The 18578-nt window shown below is 39.5% G+C and overlaps 2 protein-coding genes across 3 annotated transcripts in view; one reads left to right on the plus strand and one right to left on the minus strand.

Annotated features, from left to right (window-relative positions):
- Cog5 (component of oligomeric golgi complex 5) overlaps positions 1-3733 on the minus strand; it is a 224784-nt gene extending 221051 nt beyond the window's left edge. The window contains exon 1 of the mRNA XM_057783089.1: positions 3627-3733. Within this exon, the coding sequence (XP_057639072.1) occupies positions 3627-3720 (94 nt within the window). The 5' untranslated portion in view covers positions 3721-3733. The remainder of the gene's footprint in view (positions 1-3626) is intronic.
- A 79-nt stretch (positions 3734-3812) lies between these two features.
- Dus4l (dihydrouridine synthase 4 like) lies at positions 3813-17700 on the plus strand. 2 transcript variants are annotated; one of them, XM_057782750.1, is made up of 7 exons: positions 3813-4135; positions 6270-6406; positions 10548-10669; positions 12718-12835; positions 14895-15017; positions 16171-16397; positions 17026-17700. In XM_057782750.1, the coding sequence occupies exons 2-7, from the start codon at positions 6291-6293 to the stop codon at positions 17271-17273; spliced, it is 954 nt and encodes a 317-aa protein (XP_057638733.1). In that variant the 5' UTR covers positions 3813-4135; positions 6270-6290; the 3' UTR covers positions 17274-17700. The 2 variants fall into 2 exon arrangements, with proteins under 2 accessions (XP_057638733.1, XP_057638734.1); XM_057782751.1 differs by having other exon boundaries at positions 3813-3923.
- Positions 17701-18578: the final 878 nt, after the last annotated feature.

Below are 18578 nucleotides of genomic sequence, written 5' to 3' on the forward strand. Positions count from 1 at the left end.
CCTACACTACCAACTGGGTCAACAGTGACATCAGATCTAGCTGCTTTCCAAGAACCATGTCTGGGTCCGTGGTCCAGCTGCAGCTTGGGTCTGTATTGATGCCTGTAGCCTGTGTCACTGCAGGGGCCCATGCGAACCATGCATGATGAAATCAGAGGGCCATACTGAGCTGGGCCCACCCTTTGCTGGCCCTGCTTCTCTCTGGATACTGTAGAAATTAGCTGCCCACCCAACTTGGGAGAGCTGGCCCCACTCCTCTATACAGGTGAGGAAAAACTAACCCTGACAGTATGGGCATAATAAAGCTAACCTGAGGTTGGTGGCCCCAGTGGCCCAGACTAACCAGTGCTACTATCATCCAGGCCCAGAGCCCTGCCTTGGGGTGGCCCACCCTAACATATACCCCATCTAGGACCTGCTGGAGCTTGAGAAGGGACTGATGCTGTGGAACAATACCCACAGGATTTCCATGACTTGGAGTAGCTGTGGGATATCCTGTAGTCAGAGGCTGCTCTTTTGTTTCCTGGCTGCCCAGACCCAAAAAAAATCACACTGAAACTATATTAATTGTAACACTGCTTGGCCAGTGACTTTAGCGTATTTCTAGCTAGCTATTACATCTTAAATTAACCCATTTCTATTAATCTGTGTATTGCCATGTGGTTGTGGCCTACTGGTAAAGTTCTATCCGGCATCTGTTTCCTGTAGCTGCTACATGGCTTCTCCCTGACTCCGCCTACTCTCTTCTCTATCTGCTTGGAATTCCCTCCTTGTCCTATTCTGCACTGCAATAAGCCCAAAGCAGATTTTTTATTAACCAATGATATTCACAGCATACAGAGGGGAATCCTATATCAATATTCCAAAGGAATTCAATGATGATATACCAGAAGCCAGAGGCCTTGAATCTAGAGAAAGACCAGGACAGGCTCTAAAGCTACACAGAAAACCAGAGAGAGAGAGAGAGAGAGAGAGAGAGAGAGAGAGAGAGAGAGAGAGATTAAGAAAAAGAAAATACTGAAGACTGCTTATGAGGGAAAAAAAGAATGACTAAATCAAAAGAAATAATGGTTTATGGATGGGGGATAAAAAGGGGATGGGGAGGCAGGAGAAGGGGAGGAAGGGGGACGTGGGGTTGTTACATAAAATGAAAAGTAAAATTTTTTAGTAAAAAATACGAAAAAAAGAAACAACAGTTTAAAGGAAGTGGCCAAATGTAACTATGATCTCCCAAAGATGAAACAATAAACGAAGAACATGGCTATTAGATTATTTAATGATTGGTTTGGTATTTTAGAATAGATCACATAATTTTTCTCTTTTATGATCTTCTCGTCAGAGGCAAATCAGAAACTGCTCACTAATTTTCCATGCTCCAAACTTCTGTTTGCCAAGTTTATCAATCATATCTTCGAGCAAATCCTCAACACAGTGAACACAGTGAATCAGTAACTAAACAAAATGCTTAATTTGGCAAGTATATTTGGAGAAACTAGAGAAGACTACCTATATATTTGGGAGGGGGAAAACTATACCATATCAGGAAAGTTATTTCAAGAAAGAAGCCAAGTTCTTCACAAACTTAGCCAGGTGGTGGTGGTGCACACCTTTAATCCCAGCACTAGGGAGGCAGAGGCAGGTGGATCTCTGTGAGTTCGAGGCCAACCTTGTCTACAAGAGCTAGTTCCAGGACAGGCTCCAAAACTACAGTGAAACCCTGTCTCAAAAAAAACAAAAACAAACAAACAAACAAACAAACAAACTTAAATGGGATAAAACCCAAAAGTTCTGATCTATCTCCCAGGAACCACTGAGGACATTAGCAACATGACTTTAAGGTTGCAGAATGGGAGTGTCTGGGCTCTACACAGGAGGGGCTGCCCATAAGAGAAAGCAGGGACTTTACACTGCTGTATCTAAAACTGAAGAAGGGAAAAAGAAAGCAAGTATGATTTTAAGTAGCGGTTAAGTTCAAGGTCTGGACAGCAATTAAAAAATAAAATTCACATCTGACAAGTTCCAGGGGTTTGAAAGAAGAAGTTTTTAAAGAGTAAGTGTAGATGAAGGATGACAGATAATTTTTGTAAGTAGGAAAATATAGTATGCATATTAACTATTCACTATCCAAAACCTAATTACTCTTCCAGAAATGAGACCTAGGGAAACATATACTGTTGCGGGAGGTCCTTCCGTGGTCTCTCAGCGGCTATTGGCTGGAGAAGCAGAAGGACCTCCCGTAACAATATACTCATTGTTTAGAATGTGTTATCAAGGGATATAAACCGGGGCAGTCCAGGAAACGCATTATTTACACTCCCTAACCAAACCCTAAACCCTTGCTGTCATCCTCTGTCTTGCTGTTTGGCTGTGTACACAATCATACTGTACTCTTCCAACACTATTATAGGAGCTGCCTTTATAGTACTACATGGTAAGTATTTGAGAGTGGAAACTTTATGTGTATCTCAGGAGTTCGAAACTCGTTAAATTTGAATTTCAATTAAGATTCAAAGGTGACACAGGCAGAAACTCTAAAGGATCTACCACAACCTAGTTCAGAAAACATCACTAAATTTTACAAAATATGTATTACGAAAAGACAATTAAGGCAACAAAAAATATTCCACAGTCAGGGGAAACACAACAATTTAAAAGTTTATTTTGATCATTTATAAGCCACACTTAGAGTAGTGTTCAAGTAAAATAATAAATTTGAACCTACTGTATACAGCACTGTGGGATATAAAAAGAGGATTTTTGTGGTAGGCTATGCCTTTGATCTCTTGCACTAGGGAGGCAGAGGCAGGCATATCTCTGTGAGTCCAAGACCAGACTGATCTACACAGTGAGTTCCAGAACAATCAATAGGGCTTGGTAGAAAAACTGGGTCTCCAAAACAAAACAAAACAAAACAAAAAAACAAAAAAAAAAAACAAAAAAAAAAAACGGGGGTGGGTGGGTGGGGAGGATCCTGACACCGAGGAATTAAAGTGATTATTGCAAATGCTTTTAATATACGTGATAAACTGGGGGCGAAATGAGGTGAAAAGTAAATTAATAACTTTTGCAAACTGAATTTTGCTCTGCCTCTCAGACTTGAGCATTAAGACAACTGAATTTAGCTAACTTTCTTGGGATAATTTCTCTCCAAACTAGCAATAAATCTGACTTTGGTATTCGATATGCGTGGATAACACACTGTAAGAGGCCACTGCATGGCTCAAAATTTAACGCAGATATTTTTAATTCCACTTTTCACGCCCCCACCCACCACTTTCCTTAAGCGGCCGCTTGTCACCTAGGTGGGTTTTCAGTTCTGGGCGAAGACAGGAGCTGTCAGCCCGGACCATGGCGTGCAGGGTCCCGGAACTTGAGAGAAGCCCTGGGCGCGTCAGGACAGAGCTCAAGCCCGAGCAGTTAATACCAGATGTCCCCCAGACACCGACGGGAAGAGAGGTGCACAGCCCTGGGGAAACGCGTGGACCAGGACTATCCCTGACGACGTGGGGGCCGGGCAAAGGGGAGTGGCCACGTCCAGACCCGAAAACTTTGTGCGAAGCGGCCGGTGGGGTCCGCGCACGGCACAGCGACCCAGGCCCGACCCCCGGCCCCGCTCGACGCCTTACCGTCCTGCAAGAGCTCCCGCACGGTCGCCGCCACGGCCGCGGAACCTGCAGACCCACGGCCTGTCACTGAGAAGACTCTATCTCCACCTTCCATGTTGGCAAGTGCCGGGTTGATGACGTCTGCGACAGCCCCGCCCTTCCGATGACGCAGAATCAAGGCGCCCCCGCCTGGCTAACGCTGGGAGAGAGTGTGGATACCAGGAGCTGCAGTCCCCGCTCTGAAGGATAGAAAGGCTGCCGCACGGGCCTTCTCCCACGCTGCTGGAGACGTGGCCACCGCTCCTACCTCCAACGCAAGTATTGGCTGGAGAACGCGGGCCTCTGGCGTAGGGAAGAAGGCTCCGGGGTGCTTTGCGGCCCTCCTCGCCCAGCACGTGGGAGCTAGTGCAGCCCAGTCCTACCTGTGCCAAGCCCGGGTAGCAGGCGGGATATGCTGGGGAAGAATCGTTGCTAAGTGCTGCCCTAAATACCTTAGAAATCCAAACGTTGAAATATTCGTTACTACTTAGGTGAGCGGGTCTCGAACTACACTGCATTTTGCATTCCCTTAACATCGCCTCAGATTTCCCTTCTGTGCTTGACCAGTTGTGATACAAATGGGATTAGTCGGCTGCCAGAGGCAGCGTGCCAGATTCACATTAGATTTCAGTATTGATATTATACAAAACTCGTTTGTTTATAATCATCAACGACGAATAACTTTATCTGAATTACAGAATTTTCATTTTTTTACACCAAAGGATTTTAGCCAGTGCATACTAACATTCAATAAAAGTTTAAACTTCCACTGTACATACCAGCACGTATTTACAAATACAACTAAAAGAAATTCTAGGTGTACAAGCATATTTGAGCACAATATTGTGCCTGTTACTATCCAATTTAAGCGGAATTAATTATTCTGGTACTCTCAAGCATGACTGCGGACTTTGGAGAACTTTAAAACAAATATTAATACTTTCATACCATAAGCCCAGAGAGCTGTTTAACTGGTCTCTGTAAGTGGCTTACAAAGGATCAAAATAAAGTTTTAAATACTGTTTCCCCTGACTGTTGAATATTTTATATTGCTGTAATTACTTTTCGTGATATATATATATATATATCACGAAAAGTAATTACATATATATATATATATATTCAAAACTAGCGATCTTTTCCGAACTAGGTTGACAGGGTTTTTGTTTGTTTGTTTGTTTTTTGTTTTGTTTTTTTTTTTTACAATTTAGCTGACCCACAAGAATGAGTAAAAACAAAATCATGATTGAGAAAGTCAGTAATAACATCATGGCAACTTGCCACCTCCTAGTATTTACCGTTTCTGTAATGTTTAAGACTCGTCTTTCCTTTGTAATAAACTTTTCTTAGTGTTTTACTGTAACTCCGTGTTTGTTTTTCTTAGCACTATGACCATCTCTAATGCAGCTTATTTACTCTCTCTTTCCTCTGTTACTTGATTGTTCTGCCAAAAATTTCTTGCAAGCTAGGACACTCTTCACTATACTGGCCATGTGTTTTTAGCTTACTGCCAAAGTTTAAAGACTGAATTTTGAATAATTAGCATTTTATAGGGATAGCTTTTATCTGACTAGATTACAGAGGCAAAAAAAAAAAATATAAAAAGCAACAAGTACTATGAAATCATAGTTTTAAGTACAACATATAAATAATTTATCCCTTATACTTGGGGTATAAGAGTTATTTATGATGCACTTATTTGATGTTAACTGGAATCTTCATTGTTAACACATTTAAATTTTAAGATAATAAAGTTTTGTGTGCCTTCTGATTCACCAATAATAAGAAATAAAAGTATCAAGACTTCTCATTTTTTTAATTGTGTGTGTGTGTGTGTATCTGCAGTGGGTATATGCATGTGAGTACAAGTTTCCTCAGAAACCAGAGGTGTTGGATCCCAGAAGCTGGAAATAGAAATAGTTGTGATCCTCCCAACCTGAGTACTACAAACTGAACTCGGGTCCTCTGCATTAACAGTCCCTGCTTTTAACCACTGAGCCATGTAGCCCCAGAATACCAGGATTTTTACAGTACAAATGTCCTATTGATACCACCTAGCTTTCCTGAATGATATGTTTCAGATTTTCCGTCATACACAGTATTGTATGGGAATTCAAATCAGATTCCTTGGTTTATCAAGAAAATAAAATGGATAAAATGAAAAATATGAAGTTGGACATGGAGGCATATCAGTGCAGTTGTAATACCCCCAGAGGCTGAGGCAAGAGAATTACCAATTCAAAGCTAACCAGGGCTTTGAATTGTTTCAAAAACCAAGCAAAAAAGTAACAAGCAAAATCATAACATGATATACACTGGAGAGAAATCCTAGAGGTTTCCCATATCTTATTTCTCTAAAACTACCAGGTTCAGTGTTCCCGATTTATTCAGCCTATAACTTGAGGCAGAATTTGGCAAGATCCTCCGAGTCTGAAGCCTCATGAAAAATATTGGTGATTGAAATTGCTAGAATAATAGTTTTTTTGTTTTTCCAATACTGAGAATTAAACCCAGAGTCTGCCACATGCTAAGCAAGCACCCAACCATACAACAGAGCTATGTGATCAACCCAATAATGGATGTTATGTAGTGAAATACATATTCTCTTTGCAAACTGTCTTTCAGATTTAAAAATAAGTTGTATACATGAGGAGTGACTCCATACCAATCACGATATGTCAAGAAAGAAAAAAAGACCCAATAGAAATGTTTCATTCTGGACAGCTGGTGAAAATCTGTGCCCCAATGGTTCGATATTCAAAGTAAGTATTGTTAAGCCATTAATGAGCCAAATTTCATTTTTCCTATATGTACTAGGGTTTTTTTTTTTTTTTTTTTGGAATTTTTTTTTCTCCAGAGTTGTAAAATCACTCAACTACAAAGGCTTTCAAACTCTTCACTTCGGAATCATGATTTAGAATTGAGTCTTTGTGCTAACACTTAACTGGTATGTTTGAAACCCTAAGTAGACAATTTCTCCAAGCTTTTTTTTTCCCAGTCTTGTATATCTAAAACTTGCTAGCAGCTGAAGACCTGATCCTTCTGCATTTTTATCCCAAATGCTAAGATTACTGGTGTACGCCGCTGTGACTAGCTTAAATAACGCTGGTGTCAGAGCCAGGGCCTCATGAATATTAAGCAAGCACTGTACCAGCTGAACTACATCCTCAGCCTAATATCTATAAAAATGACAAATATTAGGTTGCAGCAGATATTAAATGGATATAAATATGCACACACAGGTTTTTATGTGAACATGCTTCTTAGAACCAAAACAGTGGTAAATTGCGAGGCTTGAGGTGATTTGATGCTTAGGTTTGGTTTGGTTTTCTTAACTACTAAACTTTTCTAGAGTGGAGATTACAGTTTTACACTTTGAACAAACATTTGCTTACCATATGAGTAGTCTAGTTTCTCATCCTTATCAACTTTTAATAATAACGCTTTTTATTTTTACCATTTTCTAGATCAGTAGAGTTGTATCATTATGGTTTTAATTTTGATTTCCTATGTAACTGGAGATGTCAAATATCATTATGTGTCTTTTTGCCATCCAAATATTTTTTAAGAAATGTTTCTTCATATCTTTGCCCATGTTCTTTCTAATTGTTACTTTTTAACTATTGATGGTTTCTTGTGGGTTTTTTATGGTTATAAAGTACACATAATAGGCGTGGTGGCACACACTTATGAACAGCACTCATAGAGGATAAGACAGTAGAATTGCTGAGTTTCAGGACCAGCCTGGGCTATACATTGATTCTTAATTATACAGGATTATGAGTACCTGATCTTTAAATCTCTGAACCCACTAAGCAATAAGTCTTCATTTCTAACACCTCCGACCCCTAGTCATTATTTTGCTTCCTTTCTCTATGAATTTGACCATTCTAGATGCCTCGTGTAACTGAGACTTGTCTTTTTGAGACTAGCTTAGTTTACTTACCATTTTAAGACTCTTGATTTCAAGATTCGTCCATATAATACCATAATGCCAGCCTTTCCCTCCTTGTGTAAGGGTTGTTAGATAGGTGTATATCAGTTTTTTCATTACTTGGTAAACAATTGGATTGCTTCCACCTCTTGGCAATTTTAGATAATGCTACTATGAATACGTGTATTTAAATATCTCAGACCATTTCAGTTCTTTGAGCTATAGAGTCAAATGAGGCACATGTTAATTCTGTATTGCCTTTTCAAAGAAAATGCACTGTTTTCCATCAAGGCTGTGCCTTTGCCTACTCCCCAGCAACATACAAAGGTTCCAGTTCCTTCCACCTTTGACAAAACTTGTCGTTTTATTCTGTTTTTTTTTTTTTAATCATTATATCCATTCCATTGGGTGTAAAGTAGAATCTTTTGCATTTGGATTTGCATTCCCTACTGGCTAGTAATGTTGAACATCTTTGCTTCTTTCTGTTTTTTTTTTTTCATTATAGAAATATCTATTCAAATGCTCAGCCCATTCTGAATAGGTTTTAAGGTGTCTCATTTGTTTGCAGTGAAGTATTGTCTTTACATTATTCCAGAAGCTACTCCTATATGCTTTGCAAATGTTTCCTCCTGGTATGTAGGCTTATCTTTTCATCTTTCTTTTTTTGGGGGGATTGATTTGTTTTTTTTTGGGTTTCTTTATTTTTGTTTTCATTTTTCAACAAACAGGATTTCTTTGTGTGACCTTAGCCATCCTAGAACTAGCACTGTAGACCCAGCTGACCTCGAACTCACAGAGATCTGCCTGTCACTGCCTCCCAAGTGCTGGGATTAAAGGCGAGAGACACTTCTACCCAGCTCACTTTTTCATCTTCTTTTTTTTTTTTCGAGACAGGGTTTCTCTGTAGCTACGGAGCCTGGCCTGGAACTAGCTCTTGTAGACCAGGCTGGCCTCAAACTCACAAAGATCCGCCTGTCTCTGCCTCCCGAGTGCTGGGATTAAAGGCGTGTGCCACCACCGCCCGGCCTTTTTCATCTTCTTAATGATGTTTTTGAAGTCCAGCTCATTTATATTTGTGTAAATCGTGTTTTGGATGTAAAGCTTAGGAAAGTGTTTTGGAGTGTGTCTAAAAGAGGGGTGAGAGCCTGGTGATGGTGGCACACTCCTTCAATCCCAACACTTAGAGAGGCAGAGGTAGGTGAATCTCTGTGAGTTCAGGGCCAACCTGATCTACAGAGTGAGTTCCAGGACCACCAGGGCTATGCAAAGAAACCCTATCCTGGAAAATGATCTGAAGGATGGAGGGAACGGAGGTGGCATATGTGCTGCTCCTCTCATCCTTATGTGAGATCAGAGATCAATTTATACGTCAGTCCTGAGGGTAGGATTTGAGTCGTCAGGCTTGTGTAGCAAGCACTCTCACCCACTGAGCCACCCCACTAGCCCCTAGTCTTGTATTTTTAATTTTATTTCTGTAACTTAATTAAGAATTTTTAAAAGTATAATTGATTTTTTTTTACATTGTGCATATAGCTTACAAAGTTGTTGAGCTCACTTACCAATAATGGATTTTTATAAATTTCTTGAGATTGTCTATGTAAACATGATGACATGATTGTCATCTATAAAGATGGACAATTTTAATTCTTTTCACCTTAGTATTTTGATCTTCTTTCATGTTTTACTGCACTGGCTAAAAGTGCCCACTATAACGAGTGGAGCGAGCGACATCCTGTCCTTGCTCCTGTCTTGGAGAAGATGCTCATATGATGTCTTAGAAATGGCCTTCATCAAATGAAGGAAGCTGTTTACAATTCTGGTTTTGAGACTTTTTAAATACTGAATAAGGATACTTTGTCTAATGTTATTTCTGTATCAGTTGATACAGCATTTTTACATTTATAAGTATGTTCTTTTGTATAAAATAGATTGTAATGACTGGTTTTGAATACTGGAACTTCTGATTTAGTCAGCCATCCTGATACTGCTCCACCAGAGAGAAAGGAGAGGGATTACCTCATTACAATGAGCATTTTGTCTTGTTAATCATCTTGGCTTCTATGTACATCTGGGAGATAAGGAGTCTTTTAGTTAGTGTGGACAGAAGTGAGAGTTCTGACTCAAGCTTCTGGGTATGACTGAAGTCCTGGTGCTCCACAAGGCCTCCTTTCACAACATCCAGCAAGAGAAGAAAGGGTGCCTTGTTACTGTGCAGTCCCATACCCGTGGAGGTATGTGCTCTACATGTGGTCTCCACTGATAGCAGTGGAAAGGGTAGTCCTGGTAGCCAATAGGAATAAAGGCTTCATGTACCTACCAGGCCTGATTGAATACTATCATCATGAGATGTTAGAGTGTCTTGAAATAGTGAAAAATCTTGGCTCCACGCCCACCATTTCCTAACAAAGGCGAGTGTGTAGTGTTTTGTATTGTGTTCATTGTTATTGTAAGTTTTCCGTCTTTTGAAGCTTCTCTTTACTGATCCTTTACGGCAGGAAACTTATGCTGGGCCCTTTTTGTCAACGCTCACTGCTGATTTCCGGTCGTCAGCTACTTCAGCCCCAAGCCTGCTGTATTTAAAGCAAAAAGAAAATTCATGAGGCTTGCAAGGCCACAGGCCTATTTCCCCCTCCTCTCTTTTTTGTGATTTTCCTATAATTGTTTTATAAATAAGTTCTGAGGTTTCTAGCTTTATAAATGGTGCATGCTCTTAATCCCAGGAGGCAGAGCCAGTCAGAGGCTCTGTGAGTTCCAGGCCTGCCTGTGCTATATAGAGAGACTCTTTCAAAAACACAAGTACCAAGGATTTTAGTCATTCTTAGCAGGTGGACTAGTTGAAAGTCTACATCTCTTTCATCCAAGAAAAAGTTTCTCTAATAAATAGTTAATAATTAACTAAATGAAACTTACAAATGCATATACTTCAAGGATTTTCTAAATTCATGATTAAAGTTTTGTATGTTTCACAGGTTGGCTTTTAGAACACTAGTAAGAAAATACTCTTGTGATCTGTGTTATACACCAATGATAGTTGCTGCTGATTTTGTCAGATCTGTAAAAGCCAGAGACAGTGAATTTACCACAAACCAAGGTATGTAAAAATCTGTAGCTTGCTGACTTTGCAGGGGAAGTATATATACTCAGCTATTTTATAAAATTAGATGAAACAAGGAGTATAGTTTATAGTCCTGATTTTAAGTGCCTTTAGTATTTCTTTTACACTGTCAATAATCTATCAGAATGTAAAGTGAGCTGTTCTTAAGGCCACCAGCCTTTCTGTCCTCATTTATTAGAATAAGTCCCTGTCTTGTTGCCTGTGGTCTTTTCTCATTCAGACTATCTTCTAATAGCCCAAAATGACTTGTCTAAGATACAAATTTGATCATGTCCTTCCCTGCTCGCCCAGAATAATGACTTCAGCGTGATTCTCAGGCCAAAAGTGACTTCATCATTGAAAACTTGTTGGAAATGAGCGTTTCCAGGCTCGACTTCTTAATTAGAATCTCTTCATGTTTTAAAGAACCATACAAGTACTCCCATCTTCCTAACAGTTTAGAATCACCAGGCTAGAGGCTAGAATTCAACACCTAAGGCAAATAAGCAAAGTCCTTTATGATCCAGCCACTGAATACATCTATAGCCTTTCTTTCCATAAATTCCTAGAGTTTAGCATACCTTGTTCTTGAACTTCCTTACCTAGAGTGTCTTCTCTAATCATGCCTGCATGCTTGTAAGTGTGTGTGTGTGTGTGTGTTCGTGTTCGTGTCCCCTGCCACACACACACACACACACACACACACGTGGTAAACTACAGATCATGGCTCCTAATCCATCATTCAAAGCTTATAACCAAGGAATCTTCTTTGGTCACTGTGCAACCATATCCTCGCTCATAAGCACATGCTCTTTGATTGTACTTAGTCCTACTGTTTCTTTTCTTCTTCCATGCCCCTCTCTTCCACTAGATTGTAGGTTCCTAGAAGGCATGAGTTATAGAAATAGCTTGATTTGTATGTTCAGCTGCTAATGGTGTTAATCAATAAGTGACTGTTAAAATAGAATTCTGTAACTAAGGTAACAACCAGGGAATGCACCCCACAGGCCAAAGAAGAATAAAAGGATGCTCTTTCTCATCAATTCCCAGACCAGTGAATTGCTATAGAAATCTGTAATTGGTTCAACAGAGGTGATATCCTGAAATGTGCCTTTTATAAACATCCCGTGGATTTCATAGGGAAAAAAAAGCCTTTGAAATGTTAAAATGCATCTTTCCAGAATTGAAACACTATCCAAAGATATGAAAAATATGTTCTGTAAGACCTAGGAAAGCAGATATGACTAAATTTGGCTAACCTAAATTTTAAACTTCTCCATAAAGGTATAGAAATGTACTTTGAGATAAACAGAACTAAAAAATACATATAACACATGCAATGGACAGGACTAATTTCTTTCCTTTAAAAACAATTATAAGTCAAAACACAGCTAGGGATGGTAGACAATTCCTTTAATCTCAGCACTTGGAACACAGGGCTAGGGAGATCTCAAACTCTGGAGTTTAAAGCCAGCCTGGTCTACATAGTAAATTTCAGGACAACAGAATGAGCCCCTGTCTCAAATAAATAATAAAAAAAGAAAGTAAGAATTAAAAATAGAATGTGAAAAATACAAATAAAGACACACAAATACTGTGTGTTCAGTGTGGGTGACTTGAATAGAAATAAAGACCCTTTGTATTAATTTGTGCATCTGTAAACTCTTAGAAGATAATTTAATAGTATCTATGTTAAATACCTAGGCAGTGTTAAATGCTTACTCAGCAGTTAGACTTCCAGGCAATCATCTAGGAACAGACCTATAAAAGCATGAATACAGTTTAGACAGCAGTATGTGGACCATCCATGTAGGAGAATATGCCACTAAATAGAAGACACATCTGAGTGCTTCTCCCAGAATTCTAAGAAAGCTGGCATGGTGGTGTGTGTAGACCGCTCACACTCACTTCCACGTAACAGGTGTGTACATACTACCATTCTGGGATACTTTTCACTCTAAATTCTGCAGTCTTTCATTTGATTTTTGGCTGTGTGACTGTTTCTTCTAGGAAGTTTAATGTTGGACTGTTTTTTTTTTTAACAGGCGATTGCCCGTTGATTGTTCAGTTTGCTGCTAATGATGCAAGACTTTTATCTGATGCTGCCCAAATCGTCTGCCCCTATGCAAGTGGAATAGATATTAACTGTGGTTGCCCTCAGAGGTAAAGGTCAAAGAAATTAGAAGAGTTTTCAAAGAAAATAGAAAAAAAAAAAAAAAAAAAAACTATGGGAACATGGTATAATATCTTTCTCGTTTTCCAAAAGTTAAGAAGCATAACCTGAACTCCTTCCCCTGCACTCACATGATGCAAGGAAAGAACCAACTCCCCAGAGTTGTCCTCTGTCTTCTGAGTGTACACTCTCCACCCCCATACACACACTAGTAATAATAATTAATTAAATAACGAGTTTTAAGAGGAAGGCTATAGATTTAAAGCACTGTGGTTCTAAACAAGAACTTAAAAAAAGAAAGGGTTATTTAGGAACATCAAAGGTCTTTCATGATATCTGAAGTGATTTGTGGACTCTTGACTAGGTTTTTGCTTCCTCATCACTACCTCATTCGCTTTTTTTTTTTTTTTTTTTTTTTTTTCAGTTATGATAAACACTGTGACCAAAATCAGCTTGGGCAGGAAAGGGTTTCTTTCAGATTGCAACTCCCAAGTCACACTCCAAGATTGAGCGAAGACAAGGAATGTACCTGGAGGCAGAAACTAAAGCAAAGACCATGGAGTAACACTGCTTACTTGCTTTCTGCTGTTAACTAGATACTTTTCTATTGCCATAACAAAATACCATGACCAAGGCATAAAGAAAGAGTTTATTAGGGACTTAAAGGTTCAGAGGGTGAACAGAAAGCATGGCAGCAGGCAGGTAGGCATGTCACTGAAGAAGTAACTGAGAGCTTACATCTTGAGATACAGCCATGAGTCAGAGCTGACTGGGAATGGTATGGTCTTTTGAAACCTTAAAGCTCACCTTTGATGGCATGCCTCCTCCAGCAACATGCCTTCTCCGACAGTTCCACTAATCAGGGACCAAACATTCAAATACATGAGCTTTAGGGGGCCATTCTCATAAAACCTATTACACGCAACATGTTTTCTTTCTTTCTTTTTTTTTTTTTTTTTTTTTGGTTTTTCGAGACAGGGTTTCTCTGTGGTTTTGGAGCCTGTCCTGGAACTAGCTCTTGTAGACCAGGCTGGTCTCGAACTCACAGAGATCCGCCTGCCTCTGCCTCCCAAGTGCTGGGATTAAAGGCGTACGCCACCACCGCCCGGCTGCAACATGTTTTCTTACACAACCCAGGGTACCTATCTCCCCAGGGTTAGCAGAGCCCACAGTAGACTGGGCCTTTGCACACCAGTCATTAAACAAGAAAATGTCCCATTGAGATGCTCACAGACCAATCTGATGGAAACAATTCCACAACCAAGGTTCCCTGTTCCCAGGTAACTAGTTTGTGCCAAGCCAATAAAACGAACAAGCACACTCTGGCTCTGCCTTCAACCTCATCAGTAGCTAATTCTTTGAGAATCTAAGATCTATAGCAATCCCCAAAAAGGCTGATTTTGTGATTTAAGACATACTGTTGGCTTTCTCCTAATTAATTATTTTACTGTAGTCACCTTTTTCCTTTCCGTTTCATAGCTACTTGATTGGGTTTGAATGGGATGTACTTAAGAAACTGTTGTGCTGGCACTGTACTAGGTTATCTCCAGTAGCCAGATGTGCCCAAAGAATAAATCACAGTTTCGTGGTTTTAAATGGAGCTTAAGCCAAATCAGATTAGACATTTGTATACTCATTAGGAGAATTAGATACGCTATTTAGTAGTGTTGGAATGCTGTGAGCCAAAAATATATTTCTACTCTTGAGACTGACAAAACCTCTTGTTATGCTCAATAAACATCAAATTTGGAATTTTAAAAATTTGAAGTAGTTGCAGTTAATATGAACACCTAATATGTTTTGGTTGAAAGAATTCTAATTTAATGCTCTCACTTAACTGGTAAAAAGACAAGTGTTTTCCTGATCTCATGGGAACATTTAGAAATGTTGATCTATGAATCTTATTTAGGACAACAGTCTCCAACTAAGCTAACTGCCCTTCTGTAGATCCATGAACTGTAGATAGAGGAAAGAGTGATACAGTACATTTAGAGTTTTATCTTCCCTTCTAGATGTTTACAATCTACCTGTTGTGCTTGCTTTATCAAGGTGGGCCATGGCAGAAGGTTATGGAGCTTGCTTAATAAACAAGCCAGAGCTCATTCAAGATATGGTGAAACAAGTAAGAAATCAAGTGGAAAATCCTAGATTTTCAGTTTCAATTAAAATAAGGTAAACAAAATATTTCAGTCTACTAACAAGTTAATATATTACTTGGAAAGTTTAAAAATACTCCTTTTGAGCAGAAGGAGGGAGAACATGAGCAAAAAATCAGGACCACGAGGGATGCACCCACCCACTGTGACAGTGGAACTGATTTATTGGGAGCCCACCAAGGCCAGCTGGTCTGGGACTGAATAAGCATGGGTTGATTCCGGACTCTCTGAGCATGGCGGTCAATGAAGACTGATGAGAAGCCAAGGACAATGGCACTAGGTTTCGATCCTAATACATGAACTGGCTTTGTGGGAGCTTAGCCTGTTTGGACGCTCACCTTTCTGGACGTAGATAGAAGGACCTTGGTCTTCCCGCAGGGCAGGGAATTTGGACTGCTCTTCAGTATCGATAGGGAGGGGGAATGGAGTGGGGGGAGGAGAAGAGGAGTGGGGATAGGGGGAGGGAAGTGGGGGGAGGGCAATATCTGGGAGGAGGGGAGGGAAATGGGAAATGGGGAGCAGGTGGAAATTTTAATTAAAAAAGAATAAAAAAAAAATACTCCTTTTGTTTAGTGATATAGTATGTATCCTAAATTAGAGACTGGTATGTGGAAATATCGAGAGATTTGTCTAGCAAACAGACATAAACTCCATTCTTAAATTATAAATTCTGAAATCTTATTTCTTAACACAAAACAATATATTCCCAATTAAAAGACCTCGCAAACCCCTCAACTTTCTCCAGATTCTATTTAACTAATGCTAAGAAACATCCCTGGCACCAGCTAGAAAACAGGAAGGATATTTGCACTAATATTTAACAATTAAAAGAAAACAAGATTCCAGTGTGAGAGGCCTGCACATAACATAACGTGTCAGGATGACTTCTCTGTGTTCCTCTGTGGCAGTGCGCTGTTGACTCTTAATTTCTCGGCACTAATAAGGAAAAGTAGTGGGGAAGGGAAAGATATTTGTCACCTGTTGTTTCCATAGTCAAATAACTAAAGCCAAGGTCTTGAATGGAATGATTACTCAATAAAACCTTATTAATTGTGACATGAGATGATAATACAATATGGTGAAGCAAAGTGATGTAGCAGATAAAGTATCTTAGTTATTTTAGCATTAAAATCTGTGTGCTATGAACGGCTACAATTCTGAAATCATAGGATCCATGATGACCTTAGAAGAACCATAGATCTTTGCCAGAAGGCTGAAGCAACAGGAGTGTCCTGGGTTACAGTTCATGGAAGAACCACTGAAGAAAGACACCAACCTGTCCACTATGATGCCATTAGAATGATCAAGGAAAGTGTGTCTATACCTGTGGTTGCTAACGGAGACATAAGAAACTTGAAAGAAGCAGAGACTGTGTGGCAGATGACTGGGGCAGATGGTAAGAAATAAATACTGGGATTTTTTGTTACTTAATAAGGATTCAAAAGTTAGGATGGGGGAGTGATGTTAATTTGATTTTGTGTTTCACACTGAGCCATATTTTCCTATTGTACTAATTTAAGCAAAGTATTGTATTACAGTGCTGCCAGATCTTTTCCTTACGAATAGTATATCATTTTATAAGGGGTACATTCATTGTGCTGCTCCATCATACCTGGATCAGTAAAGTCATCTACAGATGGCGTATTTATTGAGTTGTGAACTTGCTGCCCACAGGAGCCTTGGAACGGCCATGTGGTTTCATTGCCCCTTACGTAATTAACAAGCAGCCCTGTGGTAACTGTTGCTGGATGAAAGCAAATAGACTCAACTTTAAGCAGTCCAATAATGACGACATGAATGTCTCCTAAAGAAACAATATAGATCTCTTTTTAAAATTAGTTGTATAAATATAATTAGTTTATCAGTGGCACCAGAATCAACTTCTTTCTTGTTGTAATTCATTAATTTGTAGTAAGGGTATTCTGAAATCTCAAAATATTTTTTGATAAATGCTCTTGCATTGCTTGGACTGATAATGATGGATTCTTAGTTTATGGAAAAATACCTTATGCTTTAATTTGCAGGTGTGATGGTCGCAAGGGGACTTTTAGCAAACCCAGCTATGTTTGCTGGCTATGAAGAAACCCCGCTGAAATGTATCTGGGACTGGGTTGACATTGCTCTTGAACTTGGAACTCCTTTTATGTGTTTCCATCAACATTTAATATACATGATGGAAAAGATAACATCGAGGCAGGAAAAACGAATATTTAATGCCCTGTCGAGCACGTCAGCAGTCCTGGATTACCTTACGGACAATTATGGTATTTGACTAGACTGTCTAAGTCATTATCCTATATGTTTTATCCCACATGGAACCATATGAGGTTACATTAAGTCTATGGCTTTTAACTTCAATACAACAGCAGTCATTGGGGCCAGACATGGTGGCACATGTCTTAAACCAAGCGCTCAGAAAGCTGAAGGAAGAAGATTGAAAGTTCTAGACTAGCAAAACTCTATCTCAAAGAATGAATGAAAAATTCCCCAGAATTTTCAAAACCTGGGGCTGGAGAGATTGCTCACAGTTAAAACCAATGGCTGCTCTTTCAGAGTTCCGGGGTCTGATTCTCAGCTCTCAAGTAGCTGCTCACTGGTGTCTGTAACTCCAGGTCCAGGGGATCCAACACCTTCTTTGGGCCTCCTCAGGCAACAGCCAAGCATGTGGTGCACAGACATGCAGCCAAAACACAAAATTTTTTACATATAAAATTAAAAAAAAAAAAAAAAAAAAAAAAAAAACAGCTCCTATACCCCTTTCTCATGGATTCCAAAGAATCTAGGAGGTTCATACATCCCATAGTCCCAAATCAAATACTGAAAAACCTTGTTCCAGGTCTTTATGGATTGGGGTGTGTGTGTGTGTGTGTGTGTGGAATTTTTACTAAAAGTATTCTGTTTTTAATGTTTTTAAATAAAACTTTTTTAATATCAAGAAGTTATGACTCATCTGTAAGTTAACAAATACATTTTTAATTTTTTGAAAGTTTAGGAAGTAGTAGAACAAATGTCTACATCCATATAAAATGAAAAAGAACAAGGACTTCTGTGTATGTCAGACTGTACATTAAAATTTTAAATTGGAAAATCAACAGGTACATTTCCTAATTGAATATATACCTCAAGGTATGTAGGTTGTATCTAACTGAATTTGATTACATGTGATATCAGCTATAATTTAAAAGTAAGATTAGGGCCAACAAAAAGGCACAGTGGATAAAGGTGCTTGCCTTGGCCAAGTCTGACAACCTAAGTTCAATCCTGGGACCCATGTGGTAGAAGAAGAGAACCATTTCCACAGTCTTCACGCCTCCACACATTTGCCCGTGTTGTGGTATTTTGTGTTCTGACAAATAAAGCTTGCCTGGAGATCAGAGGGTGGAGCTAGCCACAAGTTAACCATAGAGACCTGGAGATCAGAGGGCAGAGCTAGCCACAAGTTAACCATAGAGGCCTGGAGATCTGTACAGACAGGAGACAGGAATTGATAGGGCTAGGCACAGACAGGATCTTGCCCCTTTGGTCTGAGGATTTATTCCTAGAGCTAAGAAGTGACTGTGGCTGTTCCTTGGCTTAT

The sequence above is a fragment of the Chionomys nivalis genome, chromosome 10 (assembly GCF_950005125.1).
Source record: "Chionomys nivalis chromosome 10, mChiNiv1.1, whole genome shotgun sequence".
NCBI lineage: Eukaryota > Metazoa > Chordata > Mammalia > Rodentia > Cricetidae > Chionomys > Chionomys nivalis.

What these genes read in the sequence shown, in the direction of transcription:
- Dus4l (XM_057782750.1), top strand. Translation starts at nt 6,291, where the DNA reads ATGAGGAGTGACTCCATACCAATCACGATATGTCAAGAAAGAAAAAAA. An exon ending in TGAATTTACCACAAACCAAG is followed by an intron (nt 10,670 to 12,717) that starts GTATGTAAAAAT and finishes TTTTTTTAACAG; the next exon opens with GCGATTGCCCGTTGATTGTT. An exon ending in AACTGTGGTTGCCCTCAGAG is followed by an intron (nt 12,836 to 14,894) that starts GTAAAGGTCAAA and finishes TGCTTTATCAAG; the next exon opens with GTGGGCCATGGCAGAAGGTT.